General features: G+C 39.6%; 1 protein-coding gene across 1 annotated transcript in view; it reads left to right on the top strand.

Annotated features, from left to right (window-relative positions):
* Nucleotides 1-21,893, top strand: part of ANKFN1 (ankyrin repeat and fibronectin type III domain containing 1) — a 39,982-nt gene extending 18,089 nt beyond the window's left edge. The window contains exons 5-7 of the mRNA XM_045527004.1: nucleotides 264-430; nucleotides 7,199-7,412; nucleotides 21,091-21,893. Coding sequence (XP_045382960.1) covers nucleotides 264-430; nucleotides 7,199-7,412; nucleotides 21,091-21,893 — 1,184 coding nt within the window. The remainder of the gene's footprint in view (nucleotides 1-263; nucleotides 431-7,198; nucleotides 7,413-21,090) is intronic.
* Nucleotides 21,894-22,793: the final 900 nt, after the last annotated feature.

Genomic DNA, 22,793 nt, shown 5'->3' with positions numbered 1-22,793 from the left:
AGTCCACATAAACAGCAGCTTGAGCCAATCTCATTTCCCCATACCTTACTAGGAGTTGGTAAACCTTAAAAGGGAATACTGTCTGACTAAAGCCAGACAACTGGCCCCTTAAGAGTACATTTATAATTTATTTATGGCTTAATATTTTCCACTGATAGGATTAATAAATCATGTTTTCATTCAACTTGTTTTCTCTGAGGTATGAATTTCTCTATTTTGATACCAGATCTTAACATGTTTTATTTTGCTTGTCCATTTTCCAGTTCATTTTTGCAGCTACAGGGAGAAATTTATTAGTCTGTATTGCCGCCTTTCTGCTGTCATAGAGCTGGATTCTCTGAATACCCAACAGTCCCTGAGGGAAGCGATCTCAGACAGCGAGGTTGCAGCTGCCAAACAAAGACACCAGCAAGTTTTAGATTTCATTCAGGTAATTGTTTGTTTCTTCTGAAGTAAGAGGAAGGAAGAAGAGGCAGGGTGGGAGGGGTAAACACCAAACATAGGAAAGACCAGCAGTCTGGGCTGATTCAAAGAACACAGTATACAAGTAGCCTGTTGAGTTGGTTAAAATGTGGAGCTCAGAGAGATGTGATTTCTCAAACAAAGGCTTAAGAAAAAGTTACAGGTAAATCACAACATTACTAAGAACTATATTAGGCAGCATGGTAGGTAGTGGTGGCTTTCCATGCTAGAGAGAAAAATTACCCCCAGAAATAGTGACCAGAATATTATTCTTACTTGGTAGGCCACTGATAATTTCCACAAAAAGAAAAATTGTATTAATTAACTCAATATCTCAGAGAAAAAAAAAAATGAAAATGACCCACCAGTTTATATTAACCCAAATCCAGTTAGACCTAAGATTCCTCATGTTCTGGACTTCTTTCCAACAGAGCTGACACTTTAATATGTGGCTACTGAAGTTAAAAAATATGTTCCCTGTCCATGGTCTTGTGTGGAAAGGCCTTAGGGTGACATCTGAGGGTCTTGTGAAAGGGGTACTGACTAGTGGTCTAGAAAATTTGGATCTGGCCTGAAATTGCCTCTAAATCCCTTGCCCAACTCTTATGATCTTTCTGTCCATCAGTTACCAAATTCACAAAATGAGTATAATAGCAATAGCCCCATGATAAGTATCACTATGATATATATTCAGTTCAATTTGATAAATATTTATTAAACCATCAGGTATCAGGTACTATATGGGAGATATAAAGTTGAATTAGACATGGTCTCTAACCTTAAGGAGTTTAAAATCTATCAGGGTAGACAAGAAATGTGTATAAATGCTATTTGTAAAATATGTTAGGTGTCAAAAGAGATAATACACCCCACCCCCCCAAAACAGTTCTGTGTCAACACAAAGTAAAAATTTACTTTCACTTGTGGATATCAGAAAGTTGCTATGGAGAATGTAATTGATATCTGAGTTCAGCCTACAGGGATAGGTTAGATTATAGTGAGGTAAAATAGAATGTGGAACAAAGAGACAGTATAAACAGATAAGGCAGAGAGAATAGAAAAATAGTATTTGGGGAATGATAAATAGGCAAGGTTGGTTGGGGCATAAATTGAGTGACAAAAGGTAGTAAGAAACTAGGCAAGAATGAAAGATAGCCATGAGATCAAATCCCAAGGGCTTTATAAAAGCCCAAGGTAAGACATTTGCATTTTATTCTGTAGGCAATAAGGAACTAGCCAAAGTTTTGGAGAAAGTTAAGTTAGAGGCTTTCACAGCTCTGGTTAGGATAGATAAAAGCAGGGAGGATATTCCTCCCACATATATTGGGTATAACCATACTGGTTGTTTATTGTAAGCATTCATTCTGATTGGTCGTGTTTACAAATAATTTGCATTTCTTTCCTGGATTTAAGAAAGATACTAAAAGCAGGGAAACCAGATAAGAAGCTATTACAACTATCCAGACAAGAGGTAATGACAACTTAAGATGAGGAAATGCTGTGAAGTTTGAACAAATAAATCCAAGTCCCAATCTCCTCACCTGTTAAATAGGGATGATAATAATAGCACTACCTCATAGTGTTACTGACAGAATTTAATGAGACAACACATGTAAAATGCCTGGCACATCCTAATAATAAGTATGTATAAGTCATATATTCATTCATTAACAAGAAGGAAAAATCCTTTGAAATATGAATATGCAAGATTCGGGGGTTTTGAAGTCCTCAGGAGGAAGATATTATAATTTACTTGCAAGTGGTAAACTGGCAAATCTTTAGGATTATCTTACTTTCCTTGTCCTATAAATGAGATCTTAGATGACCTTGCAGACTAAGGAAATAAACTTTCAAGAAGTTACTTGCTTTCTTGACCTGAAAACATAGTTTTTAAAAATTCAAAACATTGACCTTATCTATTTCATTTTCAGTAAAAATGGAATATAAATGGTGGGGAAGGGGTGGGAAAAAAGGAGGGATGCAGCATGGGAAGAACAGGAAAGACTGGCTTATCTTTTGAACCCAAAATAAAGGACAATGGAACATAGTAAGAATAATAACGGACCAGAAGTCAACAAGCACACATTTTTAGTCCTGAATCTTCTGATAAACTCTAGAGTATTGGGACAATTCACTGGATCTCCAGGTGCCTAAATTTCCTCGTGTGTAAAATGAAAGGATTGGACTAGGTGACCTTTACAGGTCTAGTCAGCTCTAACATTTTATGACTTAACAACCAGAAATATTTTTAGAGAAACACTTCTCTAACCATGCCTTGAGTTCTATTTTGCCTCATTCTACTTAAGCCTCCCTGGATCCAGTATGTTCACCCAATGAGAGGGCTGACTTTCTTCAGTCTATTGTGGTCTCAAAATCCCTCCTGGAATTCCTGGCTCCATCCTTACTCCCTATTATCCTTGCTCCTTTCTTTTTTATCTAGCCTCAGGCTCCACTGCCTTTTTCTCTTTCCTTTTTATCACACCATTAAGTGGGCTGGATAAAGGCAGGCCAGGCCAGGGATTTTTCAAAGTTCTATCCTGCTGTGGTCTCCCAAAGCAGGTAATTTGAGAGCCCCCTCTACATACTCCCCTTCTAGCCAGCCAGGTATACATAGACTTGGATAAAAGCCAATTCCTAAAAGGTTCAAAAAATAACTTCTTGGCCAGGGTAAAACCATACTATCTCCCTGCACCCATAGCCTTCAGTGGACCATCTTGCTCTAGGCAACATGGATAACTTCACTGAGTGGAGATCATTCGATGTCATCTCTCCCCTTATCTACGTTGACGTCTCAGTCTCTCTCTTTCTCTCTCTCTCTCTCTCTCTCTCTCTGTCTCTCTGTCTCTCTCCCCTCTCTCCCAAAATGAAAACCAGCTGCAGCCACTCACTCATTGGTGTTCACAGCTCAGCCCACCGCACACCATAGCCTGCAGAGGCGACCGCCAGTCGTGAGAGCATTTGTATGATTCCAGATCTAAGACAGTGTTGAAGTCACTACACAAACCAAACATTGTAAAGAGCAAGGGAGTCTATGTAAATAAAGTTAGGAAAAGAAGCCAAGAAGCACAGCGAGAAAGGAGGGGAAGGCTGGACCAGGGGGAGGTGTAGAAAATCATAGATAAGGTACATAGGCTTTAGAGACAGCACACGCAGCACAAATGTCAAAGTGTGGAGACCTGGAGCTTGGCATATTTTGAGCTGCTAAAGCCTAAAGGGCAATTAGGCTATAATTTATATAGTGTAATGCTCCAAATTCTCCTAAGCTGTAATAGAAACACAGCTCATTAAATATAGCCAATCTATCATCCCCTCAAGCACCTTGCAGCTGCGCTTGTGAGAAAACCAATCACCTTTACATTTTAATAAAAATATTATCTTGCCTGAGTACAGAGAAAGGAGTATAATTTATGGGATGAAAACTGAAATTTTTAAAGGGCAGGGTGAGAAATGGATGCAGAACTTTTAATCAACAGACCTAGGTAGTTCATGGTCTTTCTTTTTCAAAATGTGTCAGCAAGTCTTTAGAAGCTGAATTTGGACCTTAAAATCAGGGGGGATTATGTTGTCAGTTACTTTTAGATCAACAGTATAAGGTAAAATGGGTGAAAATTGGACTTCTTTTGGAGCAATTAGCTAACTCCTGTTAAACTCAATCTACAGGCCTCCCGGTACCTATATTTTTCTTTTCTTCAGTTAAGGCCTCTTCACCTCATCACTGAAAAAAAATTAAGTAAATATTGTTTGTATACAAATTTTGTAAATATCTACACTAAGTCGCTCTACCCATCCTCAGCAATAAGGCTGAACCAATCTTATCCAAAGAGAATGGGTAGGTTATTTATTAACAATTATATTCATTTCCTAGGGCTACTGTAACAAATTACCACATACTCTGCGGCTTAAAACTACAGAAATGCATTCTTTCACAGTGCTGGAGGCCAGAAATTTGAAATTAAAATGTTAGCAGAGCTGCACTCCCTGTGGAGACTCTAGAGGAGAATCTATTCTGTGCCTCTTCCAACTGCTGGCTGGCATTCCTTGACTTGTGGCCACATCACTCCAATCTCTCCTTCGGTGGTTACATTGCCTTCTTCTCTTATGTCTGACAAATCTCTCTCTGCTTCACTTGTATAAGAATGTCCTTATGAGGACATTTGTTGTTGGAATTACGGCCCACCCAGATAATCCAGGATAAATGCCTCCTCTCAAAATCGTTAATTTAATCACATATTTTGCCATATAAGGTAATTTTTAATTTTTTATCATATTGGGTAATAGTCACAGGTTCTAGGGATCAGGATACGGGCATATCTTTTGGGGGTCCACATACAGCCCATTACAGTAACCATGACTGTCATTATAACAAATGAAAATTTTTTAACAATGTATAGTTTAGAAAGTGTACTCATCTACATTATCTTATTTAATTCTCATAATAACTCTGAGAGTAGAGATCTAAAGAATTAGGTAACCATTCCATTCATTCATTGGTTCATTTATTTATTCATTGAGCAATCATTTTTTGAGTACATACATACTCTGCACATCTGAAGGCAAAAAATACAAAAGCACAGTCCCTGTCCTTGACAGGCACTCTAAAAGCTGTCCAGTCATATATGTAGTGCCTTTAAAATAACTGAGATAAGCATATGTTGCATGAGGTGGAGCCAGTAAAAGCCAGCTGAGACAGCAACAATCAGATTGGGAAAAATTCATCCGAGTCTCATCTGTGATTCCCACATTGGCTTTACCCCAAACTTCAGATTTCTCCCTTCAGAATGACTTAGTGCTTCCTCATGGGCCTGCCCACTGCTGAACTTCCTGCCCAACTGACCAAGCTAACAAAGCCTGAAGCTCAATCTCATGCTTTGGTCACTAGTCCTGAATACTATGCCAAGTCCTATCATTCCAGGACAGAACAGAACTAGAAAGCAAGGAAAAATGGCTATTGGCCACATAGGGCCATTCACTAGTTCACTCTAGCTGGCCTTTCACTCTGAACGTGGCAGACTGAACGTCACAACTTCAGACTCCACTCTGTGTTTGTTGGGAGTACCAGGTTTATGGATATTTTTTAAAGAGTAGGTTTTAAGTACAGATTAAAGATGTAAGAATGAATTTTGAAAATAAAATATAACACTAGGTAGTACTTTATTTTTAAAACCTCTACAATCGGAGAGAGATTAACCTTGCATTATTCATACAATGAACACCTTCTATCTGGAAGCTGAGTGACACCAACTTAGGAAGTTGGTGTCATATTCCTCAAAAATAACTCATAAAGTATCAGAGTTGGAAGGGACCTTAGACATCATCTGGTCCAACCTCTTCTTTTTATAGTTGAGTAAATGGGCCCAAAGTTGTTAACGGCTTGCCCAAGGCATGGAGTGAAATTAGATACAAAGCCTACTACAAGCTCCAGAGTCCTAAGAAAAAAAGGTGTAACTAACAGCCTCTCCTTGGAGATGGAATAACCAGAAAGCTCATGGCCAGTGTCTATCAAGATCTAACAGAGAATATCTGTCATCTGCAGAGAAAAACACAAAAATATAAGTGAATTTTTTACCAATAGGCTTCAAAGAAACTACTATTATACTTTACAATGTAAATATTAAAATCACTTTGGTAACCCAGAAATCAAAATGTAACCATCTAAAATGGACTACCCTAAAAATGTAAGGATGTTTAAATTATTTAAGCACAAACTATTTAAGACTGGGCATGGTGGCTCATGCCTGTAATGCTAGCACGTTAGGAGGCCAAGGCAGGAGGATCACTTGAGACCAGGAGTTCAAGATCAGCCTGGGCAACATAGCAAGACCCCATATCTACAAAAAATTTAAAAATTAGCTAGGCTTGGTGGTGTGTTCCTGTAGTCCCAGCTACTTGGGCGGCTGAGGCAGGAGGATCACCTGAGCCCAAGAGTTTCGAGGTTGCAGTGAGCTATGATGACACCACTGTACTCTAGTCCAGGCAACAAAGCAAGACCTTGTCTTAAAAAAAAAAAAAAAGAATAAGCTGTTTTGCACTTTAGAAGCACTTTATATGTAAGAAAGTAGTAAGGTGAATATATAAAGTTACTTCTTTTCTATTAACATAGGTGTCCAAAAATCTCTACTTAGCAAAATATTTCAATAATACTTTGTTTTTCTAGTTCACATATAAGAACTAGAACTACATTTCTTTCTTATAGTATTCTGAAATTCAAACCTTATCATATACCTTCCCTATAATATCCCCATGAAGAATATTTCATTATATGCTAAGAAATAATAACCCTTTATGTGTGTGAGCAATGTACCCTGCAATACTACAAGGAACTTACAAATTCATCATTTCAGCCAATCATCACAGCAACCCTGGGAGGTATGAAAGGGTTTTGAGGTATGAAAATGTTTTGCCCACATTTTACAAATAAGGCAACCAAGGCTGAAAAAGGTCAAGTGACTTACTAAGGGTTACTATAAAGTTAATAAGTGATGTATCCAGCTATAATCCAGGTCTTCCACTATTTGCACTAAATGATACAGCATCTCAGGCAAAAATATGCAAAACATAAGATATTACAAAGAAGAGGTATTTTCTGTTTCAGCAAACCTACATTAAAAATATTTCACTCTTGCTCAAAAGCAATACTTTAGAAAATGGATCATCTGGGACTCTCAGAGAAATTTATTCCTTTTTATTAATAACAACTATTTGATAACTTAATGTCTTTTACCATTTTATTCCAAAGCAAATAGATGAAGTCTGGCGTGAAATGAGATGGATCATGGATGCTCTACAGTATGCAAGATATAAACAACCAGTTTCTGGCTTGCCCATCACTAAGCTGATAGACCCCTCAGATGAGCAGAACCTCAAGAAGATCAATTCTACATCATCACATATAGACTGTCTTCCATCCCCATCCCCATCCCCAGAGATGCACAGAAGAAAGGCAGTGAGTGGTAAGCAATAAGATCTTAAGTTTTGTTGTTCAGTCATCAGATTCTTGGTCCTATCTTTGCTGATGAGGTTGTTTGTGCTGAGGCACTGGTTCCAGCAAGTGGTAGTAAACACTGCTCAGTGGTAAGAGTCTAAGAGAATAGAGGGAATAAAATCAGAACAGTGGAGGAGTAGGAAACTGAGCAATAACCTGAGATCAACTCCATTTAAGGATAGGAAAGATTCATTCCAGTTCTAGCCCATGATGCCAAGATATAAAAGAACATAAAGCAGGGATATGGCTTCAGAGATGCAGAATGGGGACCACTGTGGTACCAGGTGAGAGCCCCACCAGCCATGGGAATCTGACCAAAACCAGGTAAGGAAGGAGAACAGACCTAACCTCTATTAAATAGGAGCTGACAAGAATCAGCCACGAAGCAGGTCATAACCTGGGTAAGAGCTCAGGACACACTTCCCATCTACATAGCACCAACGATCTGGGGTGGAAGGTGAGGAAGAAAGAAACCTTGGATAAACTAGAATCCTGAAACTGAGTCCAAATAAGCAGCTGGACCTCATCACAGATATGATGACCTCATAGACTAGCTGGAGGAGATGCCTAACAAGGCACCGCCACCCTTGGGAATTAAGTCTCACAGCAAAAACATGACTGGGTTAACACAAACTTCTACAAAATATCTATGCTTATAAGCAGAGAGAACGCATACTAGATAAAGGCAATATAATGCTCTTGCCTAGACATGTTGAGACTAATGCCATCTTTCTAGTCGATTAAAATAATGACCATTCAAAGCATCTTTCTTGATTCTATAGCTTATAAGAGTGCCAATTTTTTAAATTTTATAATAATATTTTAAAAATAGTTTTGGTTTGTCAGCTTGTCCCATAGGGGGCAGCATGGTGTAGCAGAAAGATTTTGGGCTTACAAATCAGAGACCTGGATTCAAATCCTAGTTTTGTTCTACTAGCTGTATGAGCTTGAATAGATTACTACATCTGAGCCTCAGTTTCCATGTATGTAAAATGAGAAGAATAATGTATACACCTTGAAGAGTTACTTGTGAATAAGACAATCTATATCAGAGGTACATGGCATATAATAGACACTATATTGTAGATATCATATTTAATGTTATTATTCTTACTATAGAAAACTTTAATGGTGATATGAGCCTTTTCTATAAGTAAGTATGTGTGTGATCCTATGTTTTAAAAACCCCAATGTGTAAAAATCAAAACTTGGCAAATGGAAAAACTTAGGAGACAGCTAATTTATACTACCAAAGGAGTCTATGATTTAACAGATAATTCAACAAAAGAATTATTTAAATAGAGTTTCTACAGTGTATTTTTATAGACTCCCACTGGGATAGGGATACAAATCAAATATCATCTCTACCAGAAGTGAGGCTAATGAAAGAGAGAGAGAGAGAGAGATTACCAAAAAATCACATGGTAATTGCATATGTGCTATGGAGTCTATTGGAGGCGTTAAACCTTAAACTCATAAGATCAAAGAGTACTTCCTGGAGGAGGTGACAGAATCCAGTACTGAAGGATAAGCAGGAGTTGGGCAGAAAAAGAGGAAAGAAAAGAATATTATTATAGGCAGAGGAAGAAGACTGTACAACTGTGTTGTAATTTAGAGGACTGCAAGCAGTTTGGCTGAAACTCAGGATCTAAGGACAGTATTCATTTTTTTATTTAAAAAAAAATTATTAGTTACCCACTATGTGGCAGCACTTTTCAAAGTAACAGGGCTATAGTGATAAGTAAAGCAAAGTCTCTGCTCCCATAAGATTATATTCTAGAGAGAAGGACAAACAATGAAAATATAAACAAACAAGATAATTTCGGATAGTAAAAATTCCAATATATAATACGAAATAGCAGGTAGGCAAAGAGAGTGTTGAATTCACTAGGATGATCAGCAGAGACCTATCTGCAAATATGCTATTTGAACCAACCTCAGAAGTAAGAGCCAGTAACGTAACCTGGAGTTGGAATATTCTAGGCAATTAAACAGCAAAAGGCCTTGAGGTGAGTGAGCAATGGAAAGAAAACGAACATCCTTGACACACAGTGAACAAAAGGGTGAGTTGTAAAAGATAGGGGAGAGAGAGAGATGGGCCAGAATGGGCAGGGTTCTATAGGCCATGGTAAAAGGTTTGAATTTTATCCTACTTGTGATGGAAAGCTATTGAAAACTTTTAAGCAAAGATTGACATGCTCTGAATTACTCTTTAAAATAAAGTCTGGCTGTTACATGCAGAGACCATAGGGGAAAAATACTGGAAGTAGGGAGACCAATTAGTAAGCTATTAACAAAGGAGATACCAAGTTTTCTGACATGGGTGCGTCAGAGTATCATGATGCCATTTACCAAAAAAAGGTAAGAAAGAAGGATAAACAAGCTTGGGTGGCTGGGCATGTTGAAATTGAGTTAGTTTTAGAACATTTCAACAAAAAGAAACATTCAGGAGAAAACAAGATGTAGAGAGTCTGGAACTTAAGAAAAAGAGAACTGGGCTAACAATATAGATTTAAGAATTTGTTGACATGTGAATGATATGCGAAGCTTCAAAAATGCTTGGGATTCCCTAGAAAGAGTAGATAGAATAAGAAGAGGAGAGTGTGGAAGGATCCCTGTGGAATGGGGCAGCGAGACTTCACAAACTAACAAGGAACAACCAGACAAAGAAGATTAAAAAAAAAAAAAAAACAAGAGAGTAGTATCAAGAAATCAAGGCGTGTCAAATAATGGAGAAAGGTTAAATAAAACAACTGAAAAACGGTTGTTTCACTTTTTTCAACAAGGAAATCATCAGTAATCTTGATGAAAGCAGTTTTTGAAATGAAAGAGATAGAAGCTGAACAGAAGTAGATCAGGGAGTATATGGGAGGTGAAGAAGTGGGAACACAGAGATTCACTCTTTTAAAATCTTGGCTGTGAAAGGGAAGGAGGAGGGAAGGCAGTTGCTGGAGAAGTGTAGGGTTGAAAGAGTATTTTTTTTTTTATTTCAGCTCTTCATGGGGGTACAAAAGCTCAGGTTATATACATTGTCTGCGTCCCGCCCATCCCCGAGTCAGAGCCTCAAGCGTGTCCATTCTCCAGACAGTGCGCCTGGCACTCACCACGTAGTCATACCTCCATCCCCTCTCCCCCCCCACCTCCCCGAGTCAGCACCTTCAAGCATGACCATTCCCCAGATGGAGCGCACTCATCATGTAGGCATACACCCATCCCCTCCCCCCACCCCCGTCTCAGTCTGATATCCAGTTGGTATCCTTCCCCGATGTGCATTTAGGTGATGATCAGGCAAACCAATTTTCTGGTGAGTACATGTGATGCTTGTTTTTCCATTCTTTGGATACTTCACTTAATATAATGGGTTCCAATTCTCTCCAGGAGAACCAAAGAGATGTCGTATCACCATTATTTCTTATAGCTGAGTGATACTCCATGGTATACATATACCACAGTTTACTAATCCATTCGTGGATTTTTTAAGACAGGAAAGCTATATATGCTATGATGCTCCACAGTTCAGTTACTTCTACAAACAACTCTTCAATTCTATTTCCACCTTCACAGCCCTTGTCTACCCTCTCAGCTCACAGAACTTTCCCAGTGTTTAATCTTCTCTTGGCCCCAGGGTCCTAAGTGGATTCTTCCTCCACTGTATCAGGGTGGCCTTCTCTATGCTACAGAAATGCCAAACTCTCACACTGGCCTGAGGATGGGTTGCACACACTCCCTGCTGGGAGGATCTGGCCAATTACATTTGGATTTTACTATTAACTTAAAATGTGAGCAATCATCATTCTGTTTCTTAAAATATAACTCTCTCTTGGGTCCATTTATTTCTTTGAAGCCAAGATTCCACAGGCTATGAAACACAAAGATGCGGAGGGCAGCAAATGACAAATGGAATCCAGTGACAGGGAAGCACTGTTGAGAGCTGGGGAGAAACATTTAGTGTCCTATCCCCTCACAAAAGCAGGAGCCTTTCAGAACAGTGAAATCTGCCACTGCATACTCGGTCCTTTCCATGAGTGTGACCACTCTGAATTGTTTGGAAACCATTTATGAAGGGGAAAAAATCCAATTTAGAGGAACATCCCCACTGGGTTACTCACAGGGCAAAGTTTGCAGCACAATTCCATTCTGTGTGGGTAGGGTTCACTAACTTCTAAGGAGCCTACTGGAAATATAGAGCCTATTGCAAACCTAGCCTCTGGTGCCAGTCCAAGATTCTGTTTTAAGGCTATTGAGTACCATGGATTTGTTTGTGCATATCTGTTGGGGGTGGGGGAGGAGGGGAGTGGAACTCTTTAACTTATTTCCCATTTTTGTGTGGTTTTCAAAACACAAAGTAGAACTCCTCTGAGTCAATTAAAATTAAGCATCTCCCAAGGATCCAAGGGGGAAAGTTGGCTCCTAGAAAAGGCAGCTCAAGGCAGGGGGTGGAATGATTTGGTCCATCACATGGGTATTTTCTCTCCCACTCCTTCTCTGTGGGTATAGTGGTCACAGGCAGCAGCAATTTTTTTTTCCGATACTGCTGTTTCTCCTAGTGACGCATGGGTGAGGCTAAAGGAGAGGGGGGCGTTGTTTCAACCTTCAGATGCATTTGAAGATTACCCTGATCTTCCAAATGTATATCTTCCTGGTAACCTTTTCCCAGATGATGTTAAGAACATCATGGCATAAACTAAATAGCTCAAAATACCAACAGGAATCTGGAGATATTATTTCTCTTGGGAAACTAGAAAGTGAACAAACCCCTGAGGCCTGATGAGAGAATCAGTAAAATTCTTCATTTATAAATTATTTAAATTCTATTCAAACACAGTGGAAAGAGATTCACTGAAGCACATATATAGAGATATATATACACACATTGTCTATATATATGGATAGTGATACATTAAAAACGTGAAGCTAGATTTTAGAGCAAATATGACTTATTATTCCTTTCTTTCTGTCCTGCCATGCCCCCTGCCTTTAAGAGAAAAGCAATAACTTTAAATCAATTATTCTTTCCTGAAATGTCATCTCCTCATAACGCCCTCAAAATCCACACCAACTCTTCTCTGCTGTTGTTGGCCTGACCCACAGAGACCAGGAGTTACAACATCCATTACAATGGCAAGAAAGCCAAGCTTCCTAAGCCAGCACTAATACTATGGGCAGAACTTTCATCAAACAGATCCTGGGTCAAGCAGAGGGGAAACTCAAGGTTCTACCAGTGCTGGCCTGCCTAGTGGGCCCTCTGAGGGAAATTGAGGAGTACAACCAGGTTTATTAAAATAACAACTGGGCAAGGTGCCTACAATGGTTAATGGAGCATATGGCCTGGATCTGGGAATGGAAGCTGCACTTTGCGTTCTTTTCCAGGAAGAGAAGGAGTAGCAGTGGCCTAAGTCCTTGGAAATTCTCCCCAGTGCCCTGGCTGGCATCCTGGAGATTTTCCCAGACTGTTCTGGGAGGGATATCCCACTCTAAGCAATAGGTTCCACTAAGTCTTCTAATAAATAATACAACCACCATGCAAGTCAAATATTTAGATTCCCACTAGAGAAGTGTTTCCCAAGTGTGGGTCTATGAACCAACAAGATAATATTTACCACTTCATACTGAAGCCCTTTTGCATCTCCTCCCTGGGTTACCACAGTTATAACTAGGTCTTCTCTTGATTTATCTCCTAATTCCCATGCTCCTGAGATCTATAGTAAATAAGTTATATTATTCACTAATTCACTGTTAAGTATAAGTTAGAAAATGCAGTACTGGACTAGATCACCACCAACAGAAGATATCATATAAGAAATTACTGTTCTCCTTTACTATCAACAGCAATCTTACAGAAAAATCTTGAATCATATCTTATTACTGGTTTATATTTTAATGATCTTGATATGTTTTCTAGTTATTTTCCACTAAGAGTGAAAGGAATCTCAAGAGTAATTAATATCTTTTGTTTGTAAACGACTTAAAGTATTTTTAACAAACTAATTTAATCCTCATAGTACCTACAAGAAAATAAGCAATATAATTGCCTATGTGCTACAGATGAAGAAAGGTTCAGAGAGGCTAAGTGATTTGCTCAAGATCACATACACAGTAAGCAGCAAGACAGGACTTCAGCCCAGGGTTGTCTAACACTTGTCCTTTCTGCTACACTTGGGCTGACTCTTCAGTCAAATATCACCAAAGATAAAGCAAAATGATTTGGGTGATTATTTGCAGGAACTTCTATGGCAGATTAAGTAAATTAGATCCTTTCATCAGGATGTTTTCAGTATTGTTTTTAAGAGACAGTCAAATCTCATGACTCTATGTCCTCCCAGACTTCAATATTCATTTCAATTTCAATTCCCAACCACCCTCCACACCCCACCCCCAGTCTGTGGAAGAATTGTCTTCCATGAAACTGGTCCCTGGTGCCAAAAAGGTTGGGAACCACTGCCTTAGTCCATTCCTTCAATGACTGATTTATTCAGTATTTACTAAGCAGAGTTGAGTAAGACATAGTACATGCTCTCTAGAGTTCACAGTCCAGTGAGGAAGAAAAATATGAAAATGGATAATTTATAATAAAACTTGGTAAATGCAGTAACATAGATACAAACAAAATGCTGTAAGAGCCAAAAGAACTGAGCTGGGGAAACCAGCACAGACTCTCCCCGAGACTCAGTCTCAAACTATGATGCTTCATTGAAATATTAAAATGTTAGCTCCTTTAGACCACATCTTCATATACTCCTCAGTCCCCTCCAAACATAATGCTCACTATTTGTATGCTGACAGAGCAAAGTACAAACTGCTTTTGCAACGTGCTTGACCTGACTATGGGCTGCAAAGAGGAAGAAAGTATCACAGACTCCTCAGTGGTTGCTTCTAGTTATAGTCATTTTTACTATCCTTCCTCTAGTGGGTTAATAGTGGCCTCCAAAAATATATATCAATGTCCTAACCCTCATAACCTGTGAATGTGACCTTAATTGAAAAAAAGGGTCATTGCAGATATAATTAAGGATCTTAAGATGAGATCATCTTGGATTATATGAGTGGGCCCTAAATCCAATGACTAGTCTCCTTATAAGAGACAAAAGAGAAGAAGACACAGACATAGAAGAGTGGCCATGGGAAGACAGAAGCAGAGATTAGAATGATGCACTCACAAGGAATGCTAACAGCCACCAGAAGCTGGAAGAGGCAAAAAAGTATTCTCCCCCTAGAACCTCCAGAGCATGGCCCTGTTGACACCTTGATTTCAGACTCTGGCTTCCAGAGCTGTAAAAGAATAAATTTCTGTTGTTTTAAAATGCCTAGCGTGTGGTAATTTGTTAGAGCAGCCACAGGAAACTAGTACAAGATCTAACATGTTTCCCTAGCAGCAGCAATGTCAAGAAGCCCTTACTAAGAGCTTAACTAATATAACTATGTGGGTACCACAAAAAGTGAATTAGATGAACCAGGCCTCAGCCCTCAGGAAGCTTCCATGGAAAGGCTTATGGAAATGCTAGGTGGATGGCAATATAGCAGGTCTTTGGAGTAAGACAAATTTGCATTTGGCTGCCTATTCTGCCACTTATCAACTATGTGAATTGGAAAATTTAATAAGGCTAAGCTTTAGTTTTCTCATCTGCAAAATAGGAATTGTTGTTAAGTATTAAATGAAACAAAGCACTTAGAGCAGTTAGCATTATGGCTGGATCACAGTAAGTGCTAAGTAAACATCAAATATTGTTATTATTGCATGTACTTGTTTATGTAAACAAGTACATGCAAACAGCTGAATAGACAACACGGATGAGATAAATGGAGAAAGAAGTTCAACTACAGTCAACTATGAATTCTTTGCATGAGTCCTATTTCAAATCTCCAGTTAACTTCTCTTCTTCATCCTTGCCATCCTTGAAGACAACCAACAATCTTGAGATCCTCTAACCTTCAGTGCCCTATTTTTCCCACTAAAGATGGAAAAAATGTATTGTCTAAAACTTTTAAAAATATCAGTCATTCAGCCCAAGTCTTTACCCATTTCTTTCCTTGCATCCTTAAAATCTTCTTATATTTGTCTTCTTCCCTAACCATTTGTCTCTGAGTACAAGTCTTTCCATCTTTCTCACTAAGGATCGATGCCAGCACTGGTACTTACAATTAATTACCCCTCCTGTTACATTCATCAATCTCACCACTCATATCTTTAACCATGCCCTCTCCAATAATTCCTTCTTCTCTATACCCATAAACATCTTCCTTCAACCTTGCTATCCGACCAGGCGCCCATTTCATCTTCTGGATGTTTTGGCCATCCCCTATGCTCAACTTATCCCATATTAAATTTGCCATCCCTTCTTCTGCCCAAACCAAATAAGGGTTGCAATTTAACTTTTCTGGTTTAATTTCCTGTCTTCCCAGGAAACACAGCTTGAAACCTATTAATAACTTTGGGGCCTATGCACTCACTTCTCCCAATTGTCTGGAACACTCTTCCCTGCAACTTTTACTGGTTCCTTCTGATCACTGAGGTCTCACCTAGATTCTCTGTTCTGCAGAGATGCCTTCCCTTGGCCATTTTATTGAAAGAATTTTCCCTCTAAGTCACTCTCTAGCTAAAATCTACTTTCATTTTCTTCATAGAACTTTGTACTATCAGAAATTAATCTTAGGCATTTTCTCAGTTGTTTGTCTAATCCATCCTCTATGAGCTACTTGAAAGCAGAGACTCTGCCTAGCACAGAAGACCTGCTCAGTAAACATCTTTGAATGAACGACTTTGCTGAATTTCTACTTTCCTCCACACAACCCCAGCTCTTGCTTAGCCCCACAGTCTGAACAAAATAAATACTTAGAGGAAACAAAGCTTGGACCACAGCTTCCTAGTTGTCCTCTCTGATATCTCTTCCTCATCAAGTTCATCTTACATCCAGGCTGCTACCTTACTCTTTAGGATACTAAATCACAGCTCTCATCTTGTTAATTCTTCAAAATTCTTTAATAACTACCCACTGGCTATAAAGTTAGGTACAAACTCCTTATCTAGACATTCAGTACACTCCTCTGGTTATACTCTACCTTTTTTAAAAATTAAATGCTCTTTTTAAAAAACATTTACTTTGAAATAATTATAGACACAGGAAAGAAATGTAGAGGAAGTCCCATGCACCCTTCCCTCAGCCCCCCACTGTTACCATTTTACATAATCCTATCTGTGTGTGTATGTGTGTGTGTGTGTATACACACATGCACATATACACACACACGGCTTGCATGTACAAATCTATGCAATTTTATCATGTGTAGCCTTGGGTAACTACCACGATAAACAAGACACTCAAGTGTAACGTCACCACAAATTATGTTATTTCACAAATGCTACATACATGGGGTTCTTTCTTTTTATTGATGAATTGTATTTTATGATATGGAAAACAGTGTGTTTAACCATTCATCCTCTGAAGGACATTTGGGTAGTTTCTATGAAAAGTTTGAGGCTATTACCAATAAAGTTGATATGAATATTTATGCACAGGTCCTTGTATGAAAATAAGCCCTAATTTTTCTGGGATAAATTGCCAAGGGTGCAATTGCTGACATCCTTCATTTGTAGCTTCATTTTACCAAAATCCATTTCTGCTCCCCATAATCTAGTCAAACAGGACTATTTGTACTGTTTCCTCTTCCACTCTGGTTTCTAATCCTCTTATTGTTTGCATATTATTAAAAGATGCCTCAAGTCACTTTTTGAAAGTGGATGAAGAAATAAATTTATACAGAGAATAGAGATGAACAAATGGAGGTAAAAAAAAATTAAATAAGAAGTGATAGAGTATTTCATCAATCCTGTCCCAATAAAATGTAATCCCTCTTTCCTATATACTTGCATCTTATTTGCTAAACTTCTCTTATAAAACCTATGTTCTGCCACAGTCTCATGGATGCATATTTGCTTTATACCTCCATTAAAAGAGTAAACTCCCTAGAGACAGATACAATTTCTTATTAATTTTATATCCACTCAAGTACCAAGTACAGTGCTTCTGTCAGAGCAGGAACTCAAGCAATACAGAATCTTCATTGTGAATGAATGGATGAATTAAAGATCTCTGCCCTAAAAGGGCTCATGGTCTAACCAGGAAACCATAAACATGTTATATTTACATAGAAAGATAACTAATAATACAAATCTAAACAGGCTAAGTGCCAAAGCACAATGAGTGTTACAGCAGTACAGAGAAGTGAGCAATCCTTTTTGGGACAGTTGGGGGATGCTTCCTAAAGGAGATTATGTTTGAGGAAAACATTGAACAGACGAGAAGAAATCAAAAAAGCAGAAGAGGGAATCCTTTTTTGGTAGCCATTATTTAAAGAACAATATATAAATTGATCTCATCCTTTGTAACTGCTCGATAATATTCCATAGTACAGATGTGCCATGATTTATTTAACCATTCTCCTACTGATGAACATTTGGGTTTGTATCACTTAGGATTAAGTTCAGATAAACACAAGATATTTTCTTTCTTTCTTGTGTGAAAGAAGCTCAGCGGTAGACAATTAAGGGTTGGTATGTGGACTTTATGGTCTTTAGACACCAAGCTCTGTTTTTCAACACCACCATCCTAGCACATGGCTTCTATTTCCAAGGTTGTTTCATGACCCTATCCAACACATCCTGTTACAGGCAGATGAAAGAAAAGAAGAGCAATGAAATGGCCCATCTCCCAGCTAAGCCAACTCCCTTTATGCAGACTTGCAGAAGTTTGATACAATACTTCCAGTTCCATCTCAGTGGCCAGAACTTAATTATACAGCCATGCCTAGCTGCAAGAGAAGCTGGAAAAAAAAAGTAGTCTTTTATATGAGTGCATCACTGTCCCAAACAAAATTAATATTTTGTAACTTAAAAAAGGGTAATGGACATTGGGTAACAACCAGCAGAGAGAAGGCAAAACTGACATCTTGCCTTGCCAATTATGAGGAACTATGCATGTCATCCTCTACAGTCAGAAAAAAAAAAAAAAAAAGTGCTTTACACTCTGACTCTAAAATAAACAAGACAAAAAAGCATTCCATCTAGCTCTAGTCCCTAAAATAGAAAAAACCATGATACTGACTCCCTACCAAAACAAATTTTATCCCTGAATATTTTTTAATCAGCAAGCTAGTCCTTCAGAATATGGACTCCCTTGCAGAACTCAGCAAGTAAATTATTCTTCATTTCTTAATGCTTCTGTGCCTCCATGTCTTCCTTTCACAGCACTCTCAACCACAAGGTAACTTCTAGTTTTTCAATATTACAAATCCTGCTGTAGTAAACAATCTGTAAATGCCTCCATGTGTACATGGTAACAATTTCTCAAACATAGACACCTTTCTCAAACATAAACACCTGCCAGGACAAGTGAAATGAACATTTTTAATATAGTCTACTGAATTGCTGTCCAAAAAACTGTACCAATTTATACTCCCACCATCATTATGTGGGAGTCTCTGATTTCCCACACATGACCAACACATGAGATTATCACTCTTTTGTGTTTTCTAAATTTGATGGGCAAAAAAATGCCTCATTGAAGTTTCAACTCCCATTTCCCTAATTACTGTCTAGATTGAACATAATAATAATATGTTTATTGGTCATTTGAATTAGTAATTCTTTAAAGTATTGGTTCTTACCTTCTGCCCATTTGCATTGTCTCCTTACTGATTTCTAGAAGTTCTTCACATATTCTGGATATTAATCTTTAGTTATACATGTCATTATTATTTTCTTCCAATCTATCACTTACCTTTTTACTTTATGATTTCATTTATTTTATAAACTATTAAACTTTCATGTAGCCAAATATATCAGTCACTTTTATGACTTCTGGGGTTTTGTCTTGCTTAAAAAGACCTTCCCACCCCAAAATTACAAACATATTGTCTTCTGATACTTTTAGGTTTGCTTGTTATATTTCACCCATATGGAATTTATTTTTTTTTTCTTTTCTTTTTTTTTTTTTTTTTTTTGAGACAGAGTGTCACTTTGTTGCCCTGGCTAGAGTGAGTGCTGTGGCATCAGCCTAGCTCACAGCAACCTCACACTCCTGGGCTTAAGCGATCCTACTGCCTCAGCCTCCCGAGTAGCTGGGACTACAGGCATACGCCATCATGCCCAGCTAATTTTTTTTTTATATATATATATTTTAGTTGGCCAGATAATTTCTTTCTATTTTTAGTAGAGACGGGGGTCTCGCTCTTGCTCAGGCTGGTCTGGAACTCCTGACCTCGAGCAATCCACCCGCCTCAGCTGGAATTTATTTTTATATATGGTATGAGGTAGGACTTTCTCTAATTACTTTGATAAAAGGATAGCTAATTATCCCACTATAAATTGAATAATCTATTCACTCCTCTGCTTTGAAATGTTATCTTTACCATATGTTAAATTATCACACAGAATTAAAACTGTTTCTGGACTTTATTTTTCTATTCTACAGCTCTATCTGTCCATTTCTACACCAATACTACAAAGTTTCAATAACCAAAGCTCTATAGTATTCTTTGATATCTGCTAAACGAGGCTCCTCCCTGTTGTATCCTTAAAAAAAGAAAAGTTGACTACTCTTGTAAATTTTATCTTCCAGATTAATTTCAAAATTAATTTATTAAATTCCATTTAAAAATTCTGTTAAGATTTTTTTATTGGGATTGCCTTAGTTATACAGATTAGCAATTATTTGTTCTTTTTAAGAGCACTTGCAGGTTTTCAAAATTAACATGTATTTACTAAGTACCTGCTATGGGCTAAATTCCGTGGAAAAGTCAAAGGATTTTAGACAGTCCTTGCCCTACAGAAATATACAACCTGATTGGGGAAATATATACATATAAAAACAACTAGTGCACTAAATGACAAGTATCTATAGAATTAAACTTGTAGCTTTCTCATGGTCATTACAGTGTACACTTTGAGGCTTATTTCTGCCTCTAACTTTACTTCTGTTTCTGCATTTTCTTTTAAACACCTGGTGCTGTGGTTAAGTGTTTACATACATAATTGATTTATTTTTCAGCCACCACAAGTAAGAAGTTCTATTATCATCCCTATTTTATAGATAAGTTAACTGAAGCACAAAAAAATTTAAGTAACATTCCCAAGATCACAGAGCAAGCAGGTGGAGGGCAGCTAGGATTTGAAACCAGGTTGACCGCCTTTGGCCACCTCTTCTTCCTTCACCCTTTTAAATTCCTGCTACTTTGTCAACTGCAAAAATCATCTCCGAAATAAGAATAGAGAATGAATGAATAACATCCAGCTTTGTTTCCTGTTTCATCCTCTCTACAGACACCCAGCAAATAATAAAAGCGTGTGTGGGGAACGAGGGAATGTTCCCCACTGCTGTCAGGGTTGGACCTGTCAGAGCTCCTCCCTCTCCTTTCCCTTAATCTAAGATCAGAGCCCACTACATAATTCGCGGGGCCTTGTGCAAAATGAAAATGTAGGGCCTCTTGTTGAAAATGATTAAGAATTTCAAGCGATGCCAGCGAAGCATTAAACGGAAGTGCGGGGCCTTCTTAGGGGGCGGGGAGGTGCCCAACGTACCCATCCTACACCTGTGAAGCGGGCTCTAGCTAAGTGTTCATGTTCTTCCTCACATCCGTTTCTGACTTTGCAGACTCACAGCCCTGCTCTGACGAAGAAGCCTGCTCGGAAGTCTTCCTCCCCACAGACAGCGACTATGACTCCAGTGACGCCCTGAGTCCCCGAGACCTGGACCTAGTGTACCTGTCGTCGCACGACATCGCCCAGCAGGCCTTAAGCGGCCTAAGCGGCAGCGCTCCCGACGTCCTCCAGGTGCACGACGTGAAGACCGCGGCGGGGCAGAGCCAGGACCTCCAGGGCCCGGTGCAGGGCCCAGACCCAGACCATGCGTGCGCCGAGTTCCTCCACAGCCTGACTCTGAGCGGCTTTGCGCCCAAGAACCGCGCCAAGATGGCGCCGGGCGCGCGGCCGCCTCTGGGCTTCCTGGGAAAGCGGAAGCCGGGCAAGCACCAGCACTACAGGGGCTTCAGCCGCCAACACCGCTGGCTGCGCGCGCACAGCGAGACGCAGTCACGGTCGCTCTCCGAGGGCGTTTACACCCAGCACCTGCCGGGGGCCTGCGGGCTGGCCCTCGGCACAGGGGAGGCCGAGCGGCCGGGACCTGCCCTGGATGGGCCCCGGGGCCTGGCTCTGGCCCACGCCGCCAGCCTCCCCGAGGGGCAGAACAGCAGCCTCCATGACGCCAGGCCTTCAGTCCACCGCATCTACGTGGAGCCCTACCCCGAGGACCTGGTGGCCCAGGACACGAAGCCGTGGGCCGGCTTGAGCCCACCCCCTGGAGGCCGCTCCGGCCTGCCCAGCCCCACAAGCCCAGAGATGAGCCAGGAGGGCCCCACCACCTCCCCGGTGTCAGAAATCCTCAGCAGCATGCTTTAGGGAGGCCCATCCTGGCTGCCCACTGTTCCACCCCTCTTCCTTGCATTTTACGTCACCCTACCCCCAGCCTGCCCCACTACATTCCTACCCATTTTCAAACGTTTTGAATGTTACAAATCCAAAGGTTACAAATTTAAGACCCTCTTTTTTAGAGTAAAGTGGGGATGGAGGCCAGAGTTGCCAGTGTCATTCCCAGATCAGCCTAGAAAGGCCATGGAGGAGCTTTTGTGTCAACATGGAGTCCGAGATGCAATGATTCAAACTGGCCACCCTGTTGGTGACACCTGCGGCTGAGGTAGGCCAGCTCAAAGAGATACCCTCTGTTCTGCAGCTGAGTCTGTAATCTGACCCCGGGTTTAGGGCTCTTTCATGAATTTGATTGATAAGGAGGAGTTCTATAGATGAAAATAAGATTAACATAGTTTTTCCTTCATTCCAAACATTTAGAAGAGTTTGAGGGAAAAAGACCCAGGTTGTGTCTCTAGGGCATGGGGTCAAGTGGACTTGTCCTGGGTTCCCTGTCAACTAAGCCAGGTTATTCCAAAGTACAAGGTTCTCGGGAATCACCTAGTCCAATTTATCCATCAGCACTTACCTGATTAAGTAGGCCTTGGACAGACCTTTTCTTTGCTTAGTGCTGTGTGGAGACCACCAGAAACAAAAGCAAAGGACACTTTTCTAGCTCTGTCTTGCAAGGATAGAATAGGGCAGGAAGTAGTCCTTCCTATACACTCAGCTCCCATTCAAGCATGAAAATGAGCTTCATAAACTGTTCCAGGGTGCAAGGAGATGGCTGAGTTAAGTGAAATCCTGAATTATAGACAAGACAAGGCGAGGGAGAGAAACATGAGCAAAAGTGTATTTCCTCTACAATTCTAAGATAAGTAAAGTAAGTCCACA

The sequence above is a fragment of the Lemur catta genome, chromosome 15, assembly GCF_020740605.2.
Source record: "Lemur catta isolate mLemCat1 chromosome 15, mLemCat1.pri, whole genome shotgun sequence".
NCBI classification, from domain to species: domain Eukaryota; kingdom Metazoa; phylum Chordata; class Mammalia; order Primates; family Lemuridae; genus Lemur; species Lemur catta.
This window is presented reverse-complemented; position numbering and strand designations above follow the sequence as displayed.